This window comes from Scyliorhinus canicula, chromosome 1, assembly GCF_902713615.1.
Source record: "Scyliorhinus canicula chromosome 1, sScyCan1.1, whole genome shotgun sequence".
Lineage (NCBI taxonomy): Eukaryota > Metazoa > Chordata > Chondrichthyes > Carcharhiniformes > Scyliorhinidae > Scyliorhinus > Scyliorhinus canicula.
The window spans coordinates 229797758-229814820 of NC_052146.1; the positions used below are offsets into that span (position 1 = coordinate 229797758).

The 17063-nt window shown below is 46.2% G+C and overlaps 2 protein-coding genes and 1 pseudogene across 5 annotated transcripts in view; 2 read left to right on the plus strand and 1 right to left on the minus strand.

Annotated features, from left to right (window-relative positions):
- The window catches only part of pex13 (peroxisomal biogenesis factor 13), a 35032-nt gene extending 20894 nt beyond the window's left edge, over window positions 1-14138 (minus strand). The window contains exon 1 of the mRNA XM_038809076.1: window positions 13997-14138. Within this exon, the coding sequence (XP_038665004.1) occupies window positions 13997-14067 (71 nt within the window). The 5' untranslated portion in view covers window positions 14068-14138. The remainder of the gene's footprint in view (window positions 1-13996) is intronic.
- Window positions 14139-14656: 518 nt separating this feature from the next.
- Window positions 14657-17063, plus strand: part of pus10 (pseudouridine synthase 10) — a 96733-nt gene continuing 94326 nt past the window's right edge. Inside the window, exons 1-2 of one of the 4 annotated variants that reach the window (XM_038809110.1) lie at window positions 14716-14776; window positions 15317-15428. The gene's annotated coding sequence lies outside the window, so the exon portion shown is untranslated. Of the gene's footprint in view, window positions 14860-15316; window positions 15429-17063 lie in introns of all 4 variants that reach the window. The other 3 variants (XM_038809118.1, XM_038809090.1, XM_038809100.1) reach the window with 3 other exon arrangements.
- On the plus strand, window positions 15443-15675 carry LOC119978945 (annotated as a pseudogene).

Below are 17063 nucleotides of genomic sequence, written 5' to 3' on the forward strand. Positions count from 1 at the left end.
GAGACAGGGAAAATAATGGTGGACGCGAGGGGCAAGTACATCATGGTGAGCGGAAGCTGGAGGGGATGCCGGTGGTGCTTGTGAATATATACGATGTGGAATTTATGTTAGGGAAGATTTGCAGAAGCTGATCATGGAAGATGGGGGGAAACTTTAATACGGTCATTGATTCAAGGTTGGACTGGCCGAGGTCAACAACAGTGAGGGTGCCAGCCGTGGCGAAGGAACTAAAGGGGTTTATAGAGCAAATGGGAGCGGGTGGAGGCGTAGTGTAGACCCATGGAGGTTCGGACGGAGTTTTCTTTTTTCTCCTGCGTGCACAAAGTGTACTCCCTGATCGATTTTTAAAATTTTGAGCAGGGCTTTACTGGTGGGAGTGGCGGATACCGAGTATTCAGCGATTAGAGTTTTTTGAGGAGGTCACAAAGATGATTGAAGCAGGGAGGGCAGTGGATGTTGTCTATATGGACTTCAGTAAGGCCTTTGACAAGGTCCCTCATGGCAGACTGGTACAAAAGGTGAAGTCACACGGAAACAGGGGTGAGCTGGCAAGATGGATACAGAACTGGCTAGGTCATAGAAGGCAGAGAGTAACAATGGAAGGATGCTTTTCTGATTGGAGGGCTGTGACTAGTGGTGTTCCGCAGGGATCAGTGCTGGGACCTTCACTGTTCGTAGGATACCTCAATGATTTGGAGGAAAATGTAACTGGTCTGATTAGTAAATTTGCGGACGACACAAAGTTTGGTGGAATTGCGGATAGCGATGAGGACCGTCAGAGGATACAGCAGGATTTAGATCGTTTGGAGACTTGGACGGAGAGATGGCAGATGGAGTTTAATCCGGACAAATGTGAGGTAATGCATTTTGGAAGGCCTAATACAGGTAGGGAACATACAGTGAATGGTAGAACCCTCAAGAGTATTGACAGTCTAGGTCTACAGGTCCACAGGTCACTGAAAGGGGCAACACAGGTGGAAAAGGTAGTCAAGAAGGCATACGCATGCTTGCCTTCATTGGCCGGGTCACTTAGTATAAAAATTGGCAAGTCATGTTGCAGCTGCATAGAACCTTAGTTAGGCAACCCTTGGAGTATAGTGTTCAATTCTGGTCGCCACACTACCAGAAAGATGTGGAGGCTTTAGAGAGGGTGCAGAAGACATTTATCAGGATGTTGCCTGGTATGGAGGGCATTAGCTATGAGGAGAGGTTGAATAAACTTGGTTTGTTCTCACTGGAACGAAGGAGGTTGAGGGACGGCCTGATAGAGGTCTACAAAATTAGGAGGGACATAGATAGAGTGGATAGTCAGAGACCTTTTCCCAGGGTAGAGGGGTCAATTACTAGGGGGCATAGGTTTAAGGTGCGAGGGGCAAGGTTTAGAGGAGATGTACGAGGCAAGTTTTTTTTTACACAGAGGTAGTGGGTGCCTGGAACTCGCTGCCAGAGGACGTGGTGGAAGCAGGGGCGATAGCGACGTTTAAGGGGCAACTTGACAAATACATGAATAGGATGGGAATAGAGGATACGGACCCCGGAAGTGTAGAAGATTTTAGTTTAGACGGGCAGCTTGGTCGGCGCAGGCTTGGAGAGCCGAAGGGCCTGTTCTTGTGCTGTACTTTTCTTTGTTCTTTTGTTTGCTGTGCCGGACCATGCCCTACATTGGGTGGATTTACGGGTGAGCAAGGAGGGTGGTCAGCACCTGCAATGGAGATTGGACGTGGGGCTGTTAGCAGATGAGGGGGTGTGTAGGCGAGTGAGGGAGTCCATCCAGAACTGTCTGGAAATAAATGACACGGGGAAGTCACAACGATTTGGGAAGCGCTGAAGGCAGTGGTTAGGAGGGAGCTAATCTCAATACGGGCCCCTAGGGAAAAGGTGGAAGGAGCAGAGATAGATAGGCTGGTTGGGGAAATACTCCAGATAGACAGGAGATATTCGGAGGCCCCAGAGGCAGCACGGTAGCATGGTGGTTAGCATAAGTGCTTCACAGCTCCAGGGTCCCAGGTTCGATTCCCGGCTGTGAGGAGTCTGCACGTCCTCCTAGTGTGTGCGTGGGTTTCCTCCGGGTGCTCTGGTTTCCTCCCACAGTCCAAAGATGTGCGGGTTAGGTGGATTGGCCATGCTAAATTGCCCATAGTGTCCTAAAAAGTAAGGTGGGGGGGGGGGGGGGGTGTTTGGTTACAGGTATAGGGTGGATACGTGGGTTTGAGTAGGGTGATCATTGCTCGACACAACATCGAGGGCCGAAGGGCCTGTTCTGTGCTGTACTGTTCTATGTTCTAGAGGCAGGGTTATTGAAGGAGCGGCAGAGACTACAGATGGAGTTTGGTCTGTTGTCTACAGGAAAGGTGGTGGAGCAGCTGAGGAAGGCGAGGGGGCGAGGAAGGCGATATATATATGAGTGTGGAGAAAAGGATAGCAGATTGCTTGCACACCAACTGAGGAAAAGGGAGGCGGCCAGGGGGATAGGAAGTGTGAAGAACAGAGGTGGGTTGAACGGGGTGCTTAAGGTGTTTTATAGCCGGCTGTACATGTCAGAACCCCCAGCTGGGGTAGAGGGGATGAGGCAGTTCCAGGGTGACTTGAAGTTTCCGAAAGTGGAAGGGTTGAGAGCCCTGATTGGAATTGAAGAAATAGCAGAGGGGCTGGAGGCCATGCAGTTAGGTAAGGCCCCGGAACCGGACGGCTACCCAGTGGAATTCTGCAAGAAGTTCTCAGAGATGCTGGGCCCGCTGCTGGTGAGGGCTTTTAATGAGGCAAGGGAGCAGGGTGTCCTTCCCCCAACAATATCACAGGCCTAGATCTCACTGATCCTGAAGCGGGAGAAGGAACCAGAGTTATGGGGCAGCAGGGTAGCATGGTGGTTAGCATAAATGCTTCACAGCTCCAGGGTCCCAGGTTCGATTCCTGGCTGGGTCACTGTCTGTGTGGAGTCTGCACGTCCTCCCCCTGTGTGCGTGGGTTTCCTCCGGGTGCTCCGGTTTCCTCCCACAGTCCAAAGATGTGCGGGTTAGGTGGATTGGCCATGCTAAATTGCCCGTAGTGTCCTAATAAAAGTAAGGTTAAGGGGGGGTTGTTGGGTTACGGGTATAGGGTGGATACGTGGGTTTGAGTAGGGTGATCATGGCTCGGCACAACATTGAGGGCCGAAGGGCCTGTTCTGTGCTGTACTGTTCTATGTTCTATGTTATGCGGGTCATACAGGCCAATCTCCCTATTGAATGCAGATGCTAAACTGTTGGCTAAAATATTGGTCTCAAGGATAGAGGACTGTGTCCCTGAGGTGATAGGGGAAGACCAGACGGGGTTTGTTAAGGGCAGGCAGCTAACAGCCAATGTGAGAAGGCTTTTAAATGTTATCATGATATCCTCAGAGGGGAGGGAGATGGAGGTGGTGGTTGCGATGCACGTGGAAAAGGCCTTTGACCGGGTGGAGTGGGATTATTTGTGGGAGGTGTTAGGAAGGTTCGGGTTTGGGCAGGGCTTCATTGATTGGGGTCGGCTGCTGTACCAGGCACCAGTAGCAAGTGTACAAACGAATCAGCTGATGTCGGGTTATTTTAAGCTGCGCCGAGGGACAAGGCATGGGTGCCCCCTCTCCCCGCTGCTGTTTGCCCTGGCCATAGAGCCACTGCCGACGACACTCGGAGTATCTTGGGACTGGAAGGGGGGGGGGGGGGGGGTGTGGAACACAGGGAGGGTCTTGCTGTACGCTAACGACCTTCTCCTGTATATTTCTGACCCGTTAGGGGGATGGGGGAGATCTTAGGGGAATTTGGCCAGTTTTCGGGGTATAAATTGAATAAGGGGAAAAGTGAGATGTTCGCGATCCAGACGAGGGGGCAAGAGAGGAGATTGGGAGAGCAGCCGTTCAGAGTGATGGGAGGGAGTTTCCGCTCTTTGGGAATCCAGGTGGCATGGGAATGGGAGACATTACAGAAACTAAATCTGACCTGGCTAGTAGAGCAAATGAAGGAAGACTTTAGAAGGTGGGACATGCTGCCGCTGCCACTGGCGTGGAGGGTACAGACTGTGAAAATGACGGTCCTCCCCAGATTTCTGTTTGTTTTCCAGTGCCTCCCCATCTTTATCCAAAGGGCCTTTTTTAAACGGATAAACAAGGTGATTTTGTTTTTGTGTGGGCGGGTAAAACCCAACGAGTGAAGAAAGTGTTGCTGGAGCGTAGTCGAGGGGAGGGTGGGCTGGCGCTGCCGAACTTTAGCAACTATTACTGGACAAATATACCCATGATTAGGAAGTGGGGGTGGGCGGGGGAAAAAAGACTGGAGGCGGCATCTGTAAGGACACAAGTCTGGGGGCATTGATAACGGAACCTCTGCTGTCCTCGCCGGCCCGGTACTCCACAGGCCTGGTGGTAGTGGCAGCCCTGAGTCTGGGGGCAGTGGAGGAAGCACATGAGAGTGGAGGGAGAATCAGTCTTGGCTCCAATTTGTAACAATCGTCGGTTTGTACCGGGAAGGCTAGATGGGGGGTTTCGGAGGTCGCAGAGAGCAGGGATCGAGAGGATGGGGGATTTATTCATAAATGGGAGCTTCCCCTGTTTGAGGGATTTAGAGGAGAAATTTGAATTGCCAAAGGAAACGTATTCATGTATCTGCAGGCATGGGGTTTTTTGCAATTTAAGGTAGTTCACCGGGCACACATGACGGTGGCCTGGATGAGCAAGTTTTTTGAGGTAGAGGACAGGTGTGCGAGGTGTACAGGGGGCCCAGCAAATCACGTCCATATGTTTTGGGCATTCCCGAAGCTTAGGGGATTGTGGCAGGGATTTGACGATGTCATGTCAACGGTACTAAAGATAAGGGTGGTGCCGAGACCAGAGGTGGCGATTTTTGGAGTGTCGGAAGGTCAGGGCCTGTTCTGTGCTGTACTGTTCTATGTTCTATCCGGGAGTCCAAGGGTGAGAGAGGCTGATGTCTTGGCCTTTGACTCCCTGGTAGCCCGGAGACAGATATTGCTAGCGTGAAGGGACTCAAAGCCCCCGAAATCAAAGACCTGGGTTAGCGACATGGCTGGGTTTCTCAGTTTTGAGAAAATCAAGTTCGCCCTAAGAGGTTCAATGCTAGGGTTCGCCCGGAGGTGGCAGCCGTTTATCGACTTCTTCAGGGAAAATTAATTGTCAGCAGAGGCAATAATCTAAAGGGTGGGGGGATCTTTAAGTCATCTTTGTCTACAGGAATAGTGCCAGAAGACTGGAGGATAGCAAATGTTGTCCCCTTGTTCAAGAAGGGGAGTAGAGATAAGCCCGGTAACTATAGACCAGTGAGCCTTACTTCTGTTGTGGGAAAAGTCTTGGAAAGGTTTATAAGAGATAGGATGTATAATCATCTGGAAAGGAATAATTTGATTAGAGATAGTCAACATGGTTTTGTGAAGGTCGTGCCTCACAAAACTCATTGAGTTCTTCGAGAAGGTGACCAAACAGGTGGATGAGGGTAAAGCAGTTGATGTGGTGTATATGGATTTCAGTAAAGCATTTGATAAGGTTCCCCACGGTAGGCTATTGCATAAAATACAGAGGCATGGGATTCAGGGTGATTTAGCAGTTTGGATCAGAAATTGGCTAGCTGATAGAAGACAAAGGGTGGTGGTTGATGGGAAATGTTCAGACTGGTGTCCAGTTACTAGTGGTGTACCACAAGGATCTGTTTTGGGGCCGCTGCTGTTTGTCATTTTTATAAATGACCTGGAGGAGAGCGTGGAAGGATGGGTGAGTAAATTTGCAGATGACACTAAAGTCGGTGGAGTTGTGGACAGTGCAGAAGGATGTTACAAGTTACAGAGGGACGTAGATAAGCTGCAGAGCTGGCTGACAGGTGGCAAATGGAGTTTAATGCAGAAAAGTGTGAGGTGATTCATTTTGGAAGGAATAACAGGAAGACAGAGTACTGGGCTAATGGTAAGATTCTTGGTAGTGTGGACGAGCCCATGTCCATAGATCCCTGAAAGTTGCCACCCAGGTTGAGAGGGTTGTTAAGAAGGCATATGGTGTGTTAGCTTTTATTGGTAGAGGAATTGCGTTTCGGAGCCATGAGGTCATGTTGCAGTTGTACAAAACTCTGGTGCGGCTGCATTTGGAGTATTGCGTGCAGTTCTGGTCGCCACATTATCGGAAGGATGTGGAAGCATTGGAAAGGGTAGAGGAGATTTACCAGGATGTTGCCTGGTATGGAGGGAAGATCATATGAGGAAAGGCTGAAGGACTTGAGGCTGTTTTCGTTAGAGAGAAGAAGGTTAAGAGGTGACTTAATTGAGGCATACAAGATGATCAGAGGATTAGATAGGGTGGACATTGCGAGCCTTTTTCCTCGGACGGTGATGTCCAGCACGAGGGGACATAGCTTTAAATTGAGGGGAGATAGATATAGGACAGATGTCAGAGGTAGGTTCTTTACTCAGAGAGTAGTAAGAGCGTGGAATGCCCTGCCTGCAACAGTAGTGGACTCGCCAACACTAAACGCATTCAAATGGTCATTGAATAGGCATATGGACGATGAGGGAATAGTGTAGAGGGACTTTAGAGGGGTTTCACAGGACGACGCAACATCGAGGGCCGAAGGGCCTGTACTGCGCTGTAAAGTTCTATGTTCCAAAGTATGGTGCCCATACTTCATCAATTGAAACCCATTTCTCTCACATCAATCTTTCAGTCACACATTCAACTCTCTGATCTTATTTACCTTCCACTAATTAGCTTATTGCTCAGGTACTAACCCATAGCTTATAATGTTGGTGTTGTTTTTTTTTAAATTTAGCCCGTAGCTGCTCAGACTACCTCAGCAGAACCCCTTTCCTTTTGCTACCCATGTCATTGGTACCGACATGGATCACAATAATTGGATCTTACTCACCAGGCAGGCATCACAGCCTTTGGAACTCATGTTTTTGACTGCAGTGAACAGTATCTATTCCCCCAACTATACTGTCCCTACTAATCCTACTTTCCTATTTATTCCCTCAACTTGAATGGTCACCATACCACAATGCTGAGGGCTTACATTTCTCTCTTTCCACCTTCTCCTGTAAACATAGCCTTTAGATTTTGTGACTATTATTACGGTCAAATGCCATGCCACTGCATGCTGGGTAAATTCCATTCATGTCTATCCTATCTTAACCAGATTTACCTGCAATAACTTCTTTTTCTGCTCCAGGACCATTACCTCTGCTGTTCTCCAAGGATTTATCCTTTGCCCTCTCTGATCCTTGGCGACATCATCCAAAAACTCAGAATGTAGGAAATTGTATCCAAAGTAGACCACTTGCCTTTTGAGCCTGTCATGTAATTCAACAAGATATTGGCTGATCTACCACCTCAAATCTACCTTCCCACAATAGCCCCTTATCTTCCAATTCACTTAGCACTCGAAAATCTATTGAATGCCTTGAATATACTCGGTGCTGAATATCCAGAGTTTTCTGGGATAGAGAATTCCAAAGATTCACAACCCTTTGAATGAAGAAATTTCTCCTCATCTCATTGCTAAATGGTTGAACCCTGATTCTGAGACCGTGACCCTGTATTCTAGATTCCTCCACCAGGGGAAATATTTTCTCAGCAAGTACCCTGTCAAGCTCCTTTGAAATTTTATATGTTTAATTCCTCTACTCAAGGGAATCGTTCGCTCTCCTCATATGACAATTCCGTCATCCCAGGAAATAGTCTATGATACCTGAAACCTTAGCTGCACCCGCTCCAGGCCAAGTCTATTCTTCCTTAGGCAAGGAGACCAAAAGTACACACAGTGAGTAAGGTAAAGATAAATTTGCCATAGTCCGAGATTTTTGTTTTTAATTATTCAATGCATTTTCAGATTATATACAAAACACACAATCTAAAAATCTTTATACAAGTATTCCTAAACAAAGACTCTCTGCCTTTACTCTACCTTCCCCATTTTGTAACTATACTTTAAAGAACAGATTAAGAAAAACAGATTTAAAAATAATGCACAAAAGGTCCCTCTCCCTAACACCACACACACACACACACACACACACACACACACACACACACACACACACACACACACACACACACGTGGAAAAACTGACTCATATGTGACTTTGTCATGTGCCCTCAATGCACCACCTTAAATTATATTAAACATAACCTCGCACACAGTGCCTCACTTCAAATCCCGCCTTCAAAGGTTTCCACAAGTTCTTCCTCCCATTTACATCAGCTGTCCATAAATGTCAGAAATCTTGCTCTTTCCATTCTCATCCTCTGACACAATCTTTTCAATCAGTGACAGGGAGGGGTGGAAACTGCGGAAACTTGGCCAACTCTTCAGTGGTTAGCACTGTTGCCACACAGCACCAGGGATCTGGGTTTAATTCCCAACTTGGGTCACTGTGTGGAGTCTGCACGTTCTCCCCGCATCTGCATGGGTTTTCTCCGGGTGCTCCGATTTCCTCCTACAAGTCCCCAAAGACGCGCTATTAGGTGAACTGGACATTCTGAACTCCCTCAGTGTACCTGAACAGGCGCCTGTGGCGACTAGGGGATTTTCACAGTAACTTCTTTGCAGTGTTAATGTAAGCCTACTTGTGACACTAATAAAGATTATTTTATTTTTTAAAAATCTTTGAATTGCAGGTACCATTCCCCTCCGGCAGGGAAATTTATCCACAAGCTTTTCTGATTTTGCAATGTCCCTTCTACAAAAAGGTCTCTGAACCACTCCATCCCCTCACGCTCGACCCTTTGTAGATTGAGTCCAGCCCTGCCAGGGTAAATGATTATTACAGATCGGAGTCCACAACAATATGCCCTCTACCTTAACATGCTGTCTGAGCTGGTTCTAGATCTGGTTCTACACTGAGGGAGTTCAGAATGTCCAGTTCACCTAGCATCTCCAAATCCCTCCCCTGTATCGATGCACTGACCGGGAATATCTCGCTCTTTCCCACATTAAGATTATATCCCAAGAACGAGCCAAATTTCACTGGCATCGCCAAAATATGATCTATACTGGAATCCGGGTCTGTGATGTATAACAGCAGGTCGTCCGCATACAGGGAGACTCGGTGCTCCACACCTTCCCTCTCAATTCCTCTCCACTCCGTCGATGCCCTAAGTGCCATTGCCAGTGGCTCAATTGCCAGTGTGCAGAACATCAGGGACAATGGACACCCCTGCCTTGTTCCTTGCTGAAAGCTAAAATAACCCAAACTGATGGTGTTTGTATGCACACTATCTGTGGGGGCTCTATAGAACAACGTAGTCTAGTTAACAAACCCTCAAGACCAAATCATCCAAATATTTTGAAAAGGTACTCCCACTCAACCCAAAAGTCTTTTCAGGGTCCATAGATATTATTGCCTCCATTTTCCGGCTTGACGGGGGCGTCTTAACCACATTTACCAATTTCCTAATATTTACCGCTAATGTGGGTGGAAGCTCCCCCTTATTCATCGAGTCATTGAACATTTCAACCAGGATTGGCCCCAAAATTGTGGCAAACTTTTTATAGAATTCCATGCGAATCCATTTGGTCCCAGAGCCTTTACAGTTTGCATCAGCCCATTGCCTCCCCATAAACTTATCCAGTCCAAGTGGGGCTTCCAACCCTTGCATTACCTCTTACTCCACCACTGGGAAATTTAAGTCATCTTGAATCTACTTCATACCCAGCCTCTTCCTGGAGGATCCCATCTGCATTGACCCTGATAGAAGGCCTTAAATGCTCCGTTCACCTTCCTTAGTTCAGTGACCAGGCTGCCCCCAGAGTCCTTTATCTGCACAATTTCCCTTGCCACTGCCTGTTGCCTCAATTGGTGTGCAAACAGCCTACTGGCCTTTTCTCCTTGTTCTCCTCTGACTACCGCCTTCAACACCACATCTAATCTCCACTGCAGTCACTGAGATACCCCCTTCTCCACACACAGATCCAGAACATGTGGTGCATGATCTGATACGACAATCGCTGAATACCCCAAATCTACCACCCCCACCAGCAACAACTTACCTAGAATTTTTTAAGATCTTAAGGCGAGTTTGTTACATAAACACCATGTCTGCCATGAAACTTTAAGTAGAACACTCAAAACTGCTTGATCGGCCGTTCAATCCTCTCACATTTCACGGGATCAGTCCACACTCTCACCCTACCCCGATCAGCAATATCCAGAACCAATGAGTTTTCCTCGCCCCAATCTCACCTCATCCAGGTCCCCTCAAGGCGTTTGCCTCAATCTCCTTCCGCACAACGATTCCATAAAAAGTCCTTCAATGCCAGCAGCCCATCTCTTCCCCGCCCCCCCCATCTCTCCCAGAGAAATACCCACCACTCCCTATTTATCACCCGCACCCAAACGAACGAAAGAAGAACCACAAAAATTACTCCCCCCCATATCCAATCGCAGTCTTCTCCCCCACTTCACTTCCGTTAACCAGCATATCTGCTAGCTGGGTGACTCCCACCTGAGGTTTAAAAAAATAATTTCCTTAAAACCAATAAACTTAAAACTAAGTGCCCCATTACTACTAACTACTACTCTGCCCCATTACTACTAACCTGTAATGTTCAACCCATAAGTTGTTACTATCCTTCCCTCACCCCCTGTGTACCTAAAAACACTCCAAATGTATTTAAGACTTCTAAACTTTGAACCTCGCACACGAGGTAGCAAAAGGTTGCAAAACATTGTAGCTACATATCAATAGTATAAAGTGAACAACAATAATGGTGAATACTATAAGGCTCTATAATTACATATAAACAGTAGTGTATAATAAAAAACCCCACAGCAAACGCTTCAAAAATCTATAACTCCATATAATCAGTATTAAGTAAATAATAACAGCAATGTAAATGCTAAAAGGCACTTGTTATAACCCTCACGGAGGTTAGACGATCAGGACAATCAGATTCCAGGTGACCTCTTCTGAATAGGAGTCCCCCCCGGACAAGGGGGCGGACGTTCTCCCGGACGAGCTTTCCCCCTTAACTGAGAGCTCAGCTCTCTAATATAAAAACCCCGGCCTGGTAGGAGGCCCTTCGGGGAGTGGAGTGTATAACATTGTGAATAAATAGAATCTTTGTTTTCTACCTGGCTGATCCAGGTGTACTGCTTTAGCAGATTCTACAGTACTGACTTTTTAAAACAGTGTAAAGAGAACAACAATCCCACGTTTTGGTCTTGTAGGTAAGTACACCCAAAGGCCAGGGTCCTCAGGCGTCCCCCAAATCACGCCACCAACAATCGGTCCAATTCCACCCACATCGACATTACAACCAAGAAAGCACAACAACGCCTATATTTCCTCAGGAAACTAACGTATTTCGGCATGTCCACATTGACTCTTACCAATTTTTAGAGATGCACCATAGAAAGCATCCTATCCGGCTGAATCAGAGCCTGGTATGGTATCTGCTCGGCCCAAGACCGTAAGAAACTGCAGAGAGTCATGAACACAGCCCAGTCCATCAAGTGAAACCGCCTCCCATCCTCCCGCTGCCTTGGGAAAGTGGGCAGCATAATCAAAGACCCCTCCCACCCGGATTATTCTGTTCCAAAGTCTGAGAACATGCATTAACAGATTCAAAAACAGCTTCTTCCCCGCTGTTACCAGACTCCTGAATGACCCACTTATGGACGGAACTGATCGAGTAGTAGAGCACTCCCTATGCTTCACCCGATGCCCGTGTCTATGTATTTACATTGTGTATTTCTGGTTGTCCTAAGTTTTTCCATTTATGGAACAATCTGTCTGGCCTGTACGCAGAACAATACTTTTCACTGTACCTCGGTACACGTGACAACAAATCAAGTCAAATCATTTTCCAATCCCTTTCTAACAAAAGCTAACATACTATTTGCCAACTAATTGCTTGCTGTCCTTGTATGTTAACTTTGTGATTCGTGTACAAGGACATTTTTTAAAATTTTCCTTACCAAAATGAATAACTTTTTGCCACATTGTAGTCACAGCATTAGTTTTCATACGTACACTGATGACTTCCGATTCTACCTCACCAACACGTCTCTCAACATCGCCACTATTTCTAAATTGTCACACAACTTGTCCACCATCCAATAACGGAAGAGGGGCAAAAATATAATCCAACTAAATATTGGGAAGTCTGACATCATGGTATGTGGTGCATGCCACAACTGTCACCAACCGCACCCCTCTCCACGGCAACTGACTGAGGCAGAACCGGACTGCTCACAGTCCTGGTGTCATATCTGACCCCAATATGAGCTATGTCGCACAACGGTGCCATCACTTAGGCCACCTATTTCCATATCCCTATCATTGCCTGTCTCCTCCTGTGCCTTAGCCTCCCTGCTGTTGAAACCCTCATTGTTGCCGTTGTTATGCCTGGACTTGAATATTCCAACACTCAGCTGGCTGCTCCCCCATTTTCTCCCCTCCATAAATCCAACCAAAACTCTACCGCCCTCTCCCAAATTCACACAAAACTTCATTCGTCCAACACCACCTCGATGTTAACTGACCTACATGGGTTCCTGGTTAAGAATTGCCTTGATTTTTAAAAAACTATTTTCCTTGTTTTCAAATCAATCCATGGCATCATCCCTCCCTATCCATGTAATCTCCAGTCTTGCAACAATAACACATTTATACAAGGCTTTGCAAGTTATAAAAACAGAAAAGGCACTTTACAGTAAGGTTTGAAACTGAGAACATAAGAAAATATTAAGCCAGACGACCAAAGTTAGGCCAAAGAAGTAGGTTTTAAGGAGCATCTCAGAGGAAAGAGAGGTGGATACATATAGGAAGGCAGTTCCATAGTTTGGGATCTCGGTTGTTGAAAGTCACGGCCACCAAGGATGTAACGATTAAAACCAGGGAACCTCAAGGTCAGAACTGGCAGAAATCTGGGGGGGTTGAGGGGCAAAATAAGATTTAGATTCAGATAAATACAAATCTCCAAGATATCTGTGCTCAGTCAATCGTGGTCTCTTCAACATCTTCATGATGGAAGCCTAATAGGTCTGGAATTCGTTCCCTACACCTCTCTGTCTTCCTTTAAGACATTCCTTAAAACCTTGCTCTTACTCAAGCTTTTGGTCATTTTCCCCAATGTCATTTTGTGGCTTACTCAGTGTCACTTTTGTTTGATGGGGCCTTGGGGCATTCTACTACGTGAAAGGCGCTATTAAAAGGAAGTAATTACTACGATTCAATAGTTAGTGTTGTTAAACCTTAAGGCATTCGCTGCAGTGTCGCGGTGTTTGATTGTATATCGTTGTGCTGCAATTTCCAAATATACTTTTCAACACTCAGCCCCTCACTGACCTTCGTTCAGCGAAAAGCCCGCGCGGGAGCCGATTGCTCACAAAGCATTTCAGCCTCATTGTCAGAGCATTTTCTAAAATATCTTACATATCACTCATTACATCCACATCAAAAAGGATAAGCAAGTGTATTTATTATCTGTGTGTGTCTGCGTGTGAGGGAATGTAGCTACATCAGAATATGGACTGTGGCTGGAGTGGAACAAGCTGTGGCACTGTCTGCTCAGCTCACTGGGCCTGACCAGGAATTTTCCTTCCGCAGCATTCAATGTCGACTTTCACTCTGGAGGGGCACTTAGTGGAGTATGGACTTTGGAAAACAAATTACTTGGAATGAAATCTTAGAACTTGTCAGCATTTTGAATAATTCTTAAGAGAGCCCCCCCCCCCGCCGGAACACTTATTTGCACAACTCGCTCATGCTCCTCGCAGTGAAGCCACCGATACACGATCGCCCAACTCCATTTGGGTAAGGTGTAAATACTATGTTGAAATCTAATTCGGTTCTAAAGTTGACGGTGATTTTCACCCCAACCCACCCCACTCACTCCCCACTCAATAATCAAACTTGTCTCTTTCTTTTCCGCAGAAAGGCCAGTGAGGCGGCACTCGGAGCCACGGCAGCGACATGAAGCCGCGGCCGGGAAAAGGCAGCCTCATCAGCAGCATGCACTTCAACATCACCAATAACACTTACTGGAAAGAGGGAGCACTCAGATTTCCCGGGATCTGTCTTTCCCATGGTTTAGGAGGCGGCTGTGACCCCATAATTTTCTTTATAAAAACATTCACTCAGTAATGACCTCTCTGCACTTCAGCCTCACTCACGCTCTGAGCAAACCAATAGGATACAGAGATACATCCAACTAGACACATCATCCAATAGGATATAGAGATACATCCAACTAGACACATCATCCAATAGGATATAGAGATACATCCGAATAGACACATTATCCAATAGGGTACCGAGATACATCCGAATAGACACATTATCCAATAGGGTACCGAGATACATCCGAATAGACACATTATCCAATAGGGTACCGAGATACATCCGAATAGACACATTATCCAATAGGGTACCGAGATACATCCGAATAGACACATTATCCAACAGGGTATAGAGATACATACGAATAGACACATCATCCAATAGGATACAGATACATCCGAATAGACACATCATCCAATAAGATACAGAGATACATCCGAATAGACACATCATCCAATAAGATACAGAGATACATCCGAATAGACACATCATCCAATAGGGTACAGAGATACATCTCAATAGACACATCATCCAATGGGATACAGAAATGCAGCTCAATAGACACATCATCCAATAAGACAGAGAAATGCGCGGGAACACTCGCCAATGGGATCGATCTGAACTCAGGGACATTAAGTGGCAGAAAGTCAGATCCGAGTCGCTTCACATATTTCAGCAATCACTTCCGGAACCGGGCAGTAGGTGAGGAAATATGAGTTTAGTGATATGTCGATATTTTTTAAATTTTACTTGTTTTGAAGGCGAAGTAAATTCGACTGAATATGGTTTGTTTAACTGTGTCATATATAAATACTTTATGGTTCCTCTAAGTGCGTTCCTACCGCAAGTACACTTGCGTGCTAGTCGAATCATTAAAAAAATATGTGTAACCAGAAGGGAAAATGCTGGAAAATCTCAGCAGGTTTGGCAGCATCTGTAAGGAGAGAAAAGAGCTAATGTTTCGAGTCCAGATGGCCCTTTGTCAACGCACAACATTTATGTGATTATGTCAGTGTGTACAAAAATCTGACTTCAGTAATGTGCAAGAAGACATAGTCCTGTTGTCGGTGTAATCCGATTGTTTAATATTTTTAAAATCTTTGCAGTCAAAATAGACATTTAGAATAGGTCACATGATAAGGCAAGGTGCAGTTCAACGTTTTCTTCCACTGTAGAAAATAAGATATATTGTTTTAAGTAATGCTTGATTTGTATTGACATATATTTTGTTCGTTTGTCCAGCCTGGCAAAAGTAAGGAACTGGTTGGAGTCATACCTAGTATAAAGGAAAGCGGTTGTGGTTGTTGGAGGCCAACCATCTAAGTTTCACAACATTGCTGAGGAGTTTCTCAAGGTAGTGTCCAAGGCATCATTTCTCGGCACTTTAGCTAAGATCAAGAGTAGTATCTGTTCTTAACCAGCCCTCATTGCATTTTGGCCTTTTGGCTAACGTGAGTGCGAGGTCAGATGTAATGCCTGGACCTGATATGTCTCTCTTGTGGGGACCATGAATTGGATTTAATTTGAATTGTTTCTTGGAGCAGCCAGGGAGCTGGATTAGGAGTTTGCCCATGTCCACACTCTGAGCTCTGGCTTTGTAACTCTGATAAAGGAATTTAAAAAAAAGAGATAGTGTCCAAGGCTCAGTCATCTTCAGTTGCTTTATCAAGAACCTTTACTTTTTATTAAATTAAGGTACCCAATTCATTTTTTCCAATTAAGGGGCAATTTAGCATGGCCAATCCACCTACCTTGCACATCTTTGGACTGTGGGGGTGAAACCCGCGCAAACACGGGGAGAATGTCAAGAAACTTACTTTCATCAGATGGTCAGAAGTGGGAATGTCTGTCATTGATTGTGCAATGTTCAGTGCCTCACAAATCCTTAGATATGAAGCAGTCCGTGTCCAAGATCTGGACGAAATTCACACTTGGACTGATAAGTGCAAGTAGGATTCATGCTATAACAGTGCCAGGCAATGACGACGTCCAATAAGAGAGAAGCTAACCATTGCTGAATCTACCAACATCCTTGAGTGTGGTTACCATTGAATAGAAACTACTGGACCAGCCATATATAAATACTGTGCTAACAAGAGCTGGTCAAGAGGCTGGTAATTATGAGGCAACTTACTTCCTAATTCCCCAAAGTATATTCACTGTCTACATGGTACAAGCCAGGAGTATGAAGGAATATTCACCACTTGCCTAGCAGCAGTGTGTACGATATACAAGATGCACTGCAGCAACTCAACAAAGCTCCCTTTGACAGCACCTTCCAAACCTGCGACCTCTTATCATCTCGATGGACATGGACAACACTCATGGAAGTGCCATGACCTGAAAGTTCTTTCCAAGCTACACGCCATACTGACTTGGAACTATACTGCTGTTCCTTCACTGTTTTTGGGTCAAAATCCTGGAACTCCCTTCTGAGCAGCAGTGTGGGTACATTTGCACCTTAAGGATTGTGGCAATTCAAGAAGGCAGCTCACGGTCATCTTCTCAAGGGCAATTTGAGATGGGCAACAAATCTGGCCATTCCAGTGACTCCCATATCCCATAAAAGTTGGTGGGGAACACATCCCTGCCGGCTCCGACAGGCCTGATGCCATTTTACGATCAATTGAATGTTGATTGCATCAGGCGCTGTGCCTGAGCCTATGTCCTGGTACTGCACGTCAGAGAAGTCCCAGGGGTGGGAGGGTAGGGCATACCTTGGGTGGTAGGCTGGTGGGGGTACTGGAGCTCTCCGGTCCCTGAAGGGAGGTCTCTCCAAATCTGAGGGGCCTTCAGATTAAGGCCCCTCTTCCCACCTGAGATTGAGAATGTACACTTTTCTATTTAGCGCCCTGATCCAGCCTAAAATTGAGGCTGGGCAGAAAAAGGCCCTTTATGTGACCACGGGGCCTGGGCAGGCTTCCCATTTGTGGCCCTGACCCACCCTACTATGAAATTGAGTCTGGATCGGAGCAGACAAGTCCTAGAG